This window comes from Phacochoerus africanus, chromosome 1 (assembly GCF_016906955.1).
Source record: "Phacochoerus africanus isolate WHEZ1 chromosome 1, ROS_Pafr_v1, whole genome shotgun sequence".
Taxonomy (NCBI): domain Eukaryota; kingdom Metazoa; phylum Chordata; class Mammalia; order Artiodactyla; family Suidae; genus Phacochoerus; species Phacochoerus africanus.
Genome location: NC_062544.1, coordinates 28869546 through 28874362, shown reverse-complemented (window position 1 = coordinate 28874362; position 4817 = coordinate 28869546). Strand labels below are relative to the sequence as shown.

Here is a 4817-nt window from a genome sequence, read left to right as displayed (position 1 = left end):
TCCCCTAAGCTTCTCTTCTTATTCAGACTCTGCCAAGTCGGATACACCACACCATCAGTAAAAAAGCCTCTACAACTTTTAGAATAACTCCCTCTCCACAGCACCCCAACCAATCCTTTGCTTCCCTGTTTCATTTCACATGCTGAGGAACATTTCTTCAAATCCCAGATTCACCCAACCCGTCCCAAAGCTGGATTCGGAGCATAATCCGGTCCTTTCCTGTGCATGCATCCTGGTAGGGTTTTCAGGCTAATACTATGGACAAATCTCAGGCTGCAGGAGCAAAAGGAGAGCCTTCCAAGCGCGGCCCCTTTAAAAAGCTGAGCGGGATTTTTTTTTTTTTTTTTTTTTTTTTTTTGAGCCGTATGACTATATTAGGTGACACGAAACTGCTCATCGCTCCTGTCAACGAGGCCCCCGGCCCAATGGCAGCCTGAGTCCCCCTCCTCTGGCCTGGTCCCGCCTCTCCTGCCCCTTGCGCCCCGCATTACCTGCCGCCTGGCCACATCCCGAGCTGGAAGGCGGGTGCGCGGGCGCGCAGCGGGCACCATGCAGGGAGGCTGCCAGGGACCGTGGGCAGCGCCGCTCTCTGCCGCCCACCTGGCGCTGTGAGACGCGCGCTGCCACCATGTTCCCCAGCCCCGCGCTCACGCCCACGCCGTTCTCGGTCAAAGACATCTTGAACCTGGAGCAACAGCAGCGCAGCCTGGCCGCCGGGGAGCTCTCCGCGCGCTTGGAGGCCACCCTGGCGCCCGCCTCCTGCATGCTGGCCGCCTTCAAGCCCGAGGCCTACGCGGGGCCGGAGGCCGCAGCGCCCGGCCTCTCCGAGCTGCGCGCCGAGCTGGGCCCCGCGCCCTCACCAGCCAAGTGCGCGCCCTCCTTCTCAGCCGCCCCCGCCTTCTACCCGCGTGCCTATGGCGACCCCGACCCCGCCAAGGACCCTCGAGCCGATAAGAAAGGTGAGGAGGAAACACAAGCTTCTTCTCCTCTCTGGGGTCGTTGTTGGCCTCAAACCCCGGCGGACAAGAAACTCTGGCCTGGGTAGAGGAGACGCGAGTGCCTGGGCAACCGGTCGAGCAAAGGGGGCTCCGAGTGTGAGAAGCGAGGCTGTCGCCAGGGCCCCCGTGCCCGAGTCCAGTCGGAGGTTTAGAGGAAATGCTGGATCGTGATGATCAGAAACCAGAGACAAAAGAGAAAAAAAACAATTTTTTTTTTCGGCCTAACAAAGCCCCAGGCTGCAGCAGCTCTGCTGCTCGATCTGTTAGCGATGTTTGTAATAGACAGAACAGAGAGAGGAAGAGAGAATCTTTTTTGTTAATCTCTTAAGGATCTTTTTGAGCATCTGACAAAAACTGCTAAACAGAAATTTAAATGCTGCACACCAGATGTACTTTCGTGCACAATAGGAGAAAGTCCAGGACCTTCTGTAGCTCCCCCCCGTTTCCCAGTGGTCCTGGGGCCTTTCCTCCTTTGTGCCAGGAGAGTGGAATCTTTGAGAACAAGGATCTTGAATTAAAAATGGGACACTCTGGGGCGCTTGGGAACCTAACTTAACAGCTTTATTTTTCCATAACAATTTCCCCACGCGGCCAGGGCCAAGAAGTTCTCTCCTGGATAAAGTTAGAAAATGCCCTGCGACAAAAGGCTTGGGGCGATGGAGCTGACTGGGGAAGGTGGCGGGATCTCTGCGCACATCCCCAGGTCCAGGGGGAGGCTGGCCTGGAGGTGGAAAAGGCGCCTTGGGGAGCTGGCCCACCGCAGGGTCCTTTCCAACCCGAAAAGGCCAGGGTTCTTTCTGTGAACCAAGATTTGTCTAGTCGCAGAGGAAGGCCCTGGGAACAGCTGCCGGTGGGCACAGTGGCTTGAACTGGTTGCTACCAATTCAAATCTAACTCGAGCACAGTGACAGGCAAGTTCTGAGGCCGCCTGCCCACCTGCTGCTTTTTGGCGGCTGTATAATAACCTGTGGGCGTCGCGGGTGTCTTCCATAGGTCACCAAACCAGCACCTCTTGGCTGTTTCTTCAGTTGTATAATTTTGAGACAATGTGACCGACCCTTAGGTCTTAACTTTTCAGACCTAAGGGTACCTACTTTTCAGAAGTAGCCCTAATCTAATTCACCTCAATGCATCGTTGGGCTTTATTTTCTTTGCAGCCTGAAGTCTTAAGTCACTGTCCATCTCTCTCACCAGAATGTGAACTGCCCCAGGACAGGGACCTCTCATTTTTGTTCTCCTATGCCTATAGCCCTACCTAGCACATAGTAGGCATTCAACAAATGCTGACTGTCAAGCGGAAATCGAGTAGTCTAGGTGCCCAGTGCACCTGGCGGAGTAAGCCGCACCCAAGCTGGGGTCTGAAGGCAGGTCGGGATGGCACCCACTGGGGCCCATCACCGGGCGGGAGCTCCGAGGGTCGCGGGTCCAGCCGCTCTGACCTAGCGTCTCTCTGCCTCTCTGTTCCCCCCCGCAGAGCTGTGCGCGCTGCAGAAGGCGGTGGAGCTGGAGAAGCCAGAGGCGGACAGCGCCGAGAGACCTCGGGCGCGACGGCGAAGGAAGCCGCGCGTGCTCTTTTCGCAGGCACAGGTCTACGAGCTGGAGCGACGCTTCAAGCAGCAGCGGTACCTGTCAGCTCCCGAGCGCGACCAGTTGGCCAGCGTGCTGAAGCTCACGTCCACGCAGGTCAAGATCTGGTTCCAGAACCGGCGCTACAAGTGCAAGCGGCAACGGCAGGACCAGACTCTGGAGCTAGTGGGGCTGCCCCCGCCCCCGCCGCCGCCGGCCCGCAGGATCGCGGTGCCGGTGCTGGTGCGCGATGGCAAGCCTTGCCTCGGGGACTCCGCGCCCTACGCGCCAGCCTACGGCGTGGGCCTCAACGCCTACGGCTATAACGCCTACCCCGCCTACCCGGGTTACGGTGGCGCGGCCTGCAGCCCTGGCTACAGCTGCACCGCTGCGTACCCAGCCGGGCCGCCCCCGGCGCAGTCGGCTACGGCCGCCGCCAATAACAACTTCGTGAACTTCGGCGTCGGGGACTTAAACGCGGTGCAGAGCCCGGGGATTCCGCAGGGCAACTCGGGAGTGTCCACGCTGCACGGTATCCGAGCCTGGTAGGGAAGGGGCCTGTCTGGGGCACCTCTAAGGAGGGGCACTAACTATCGGGGAGAGGGAGGGCTCCCGATACGATCCTGAGTCCCTCGGATGTCATATTGACTCCCACGGAGGCCTCGGAGCTTTTTCCGTCCGGTGCGCCTTTGTCCCCACGCGCGGGAGAGTTCGTGGCAGAGTTTACGCAGCTTGGGGTGAGTGATCCCGCAGCCCGGTGCCTTAGCCGTCGCCCCGGGAGTGCCCTCCAAGCGCCCACGGGCATCCCCAATCGGCTGACACCGGCCAGTTGGGACCGGGAGCCCGAGCCCAGGCGTGCCAGGCTTAAGATGGGGCCGCCTTTCCCCGAGCCTGGGCCCGGTGCCCGGGGCCCTTGCTGCCTTGCCGCTGCCCTCCCCACACCCGTATTTATGTTTTTACTTGTTTCTGTAAGAAATGAGAATCTCCTTCCCATTAAAGAGAGTGCGCTGATCCGCCTGTGTGCTTCTTTCAGCTTGCTGTGCTTCAGAAACTGAAATTTTGGAGGGCAGAGGCAGCACTGGCCTTCAGGGGTAGGGATAGGTAGTAGCAAATGGATAATAACGATGAATTAAAAACTAACGTGCTGGATCCCCAAGTTAGGTGCTTTCTGGGATTGCTCATAGAATCTTCAATAACCCAAGCAAGGCAGGTCGGATTTTAAAGTTTCTCGCTGAGGCCTGGAGGGGTTTAATGACTTGCCTGTGAGCATATAGCCAGTACTAGTAGAACTGAGGTTTGATTCCCAGGTCTCACTTCAGAGACTGAGGACACCGGTCCAGGGATCCCAGCGTCACCTCCTTATACCTTGCTATGTGCCAGGCCCTGTTCCAGATACTGGGCATTAAATGGAGGGCAAAGGCACTGGGCACTACGTGCTTGGAGGGCATTATAACTCATCCTGCTTGGAAGAAGGCTGAGCCCATTTTACAGATGGAAAAGCCCAGGACCAAAGACCTTCTCAGAACCCCCCAGCCCAGATACTCTGAATGGAAGTGTGACTGGGGTCCCCTGGCCCCAGCCTCACCAGCTGTTTGGCTGGGCAGAGTTCAGAACCCGGTCCATGAAGAGATTCTGGGAGCATGGTGCTCGCCTCCTTCTGTGGCTAGGCCCCAGGAATTCAGCTGGTCAGGGGACCCTTCTCCCCCATCCGACTGCCATCCCCTCCTCTCAACATTTAATGAGTTTGCCATAGTCCTGGCCAAGGAATGCTATTATACAGATTTTACAGACAAGAAAATCGAGGCCTAGCCAAATCTGCTAGGAAACCTGCTTGTGGAGTTCCTTGGTGGCCTGGCAGTTAAGGCCTTAGTGGTTAACGGTGGCAGCATTGTCACTGCTGTAGCTCAGGTAACTGCTGTGGCTCTGGTTAGATCCCTGGCCAGACCAAAACAAAACAAACAAAAAACCAAACCAAACCAACACCTGCCCCACCCACCACCCCAAACCGCTCGCTGTGGGACTCGCTTGCTGCATGCCCCCCCGGCCCCCGCCAGTAAAATAAGGATAACAAAAATATCCGCTCTGAGCCCAGGTCCTATCAGTCCACAGGGGCTCAGACCTGACCTCCAGCTCCTCTAACTTCAGCCTCCAGGGTCAAGAGGAACCAACACAATTCTTTAAAAGAGAGAAAAGCAGGAAGGAGTTGAGGCTTTGTGTTCCTGTGAAATATGGGTTTTTCTGAGATGTTTGCCT

At 57.2% G+C, this 4817-nt stretch overlaps 1 protein-coding gene across 1 annotated transcript; it reads left to right on the top strand.

Annotated features, from left to right (window-relative positions):
* Positions 1–415: 415 nt before the first annotated feature.
* NKX2-5 (NK2 homeobox 5) lies at positions 416–3575 on the top strand. The gene is made up of 2 exons (XM_047753734.1): positions 416–959; positions 2473–3575. Exons 1-2 carry the CDS (start codon positions 629–631, stop codon positions 3111–3113), a joined length of 972 nt encoding a protein of 323 aa, XP_047609690.1. The 5' UTR covers positions 416–628; the 3' UTR covers positions 3114–3575.
* The last annotated feature ends 1242 nt before the right edge of the window (positions 3576–4817 follow it).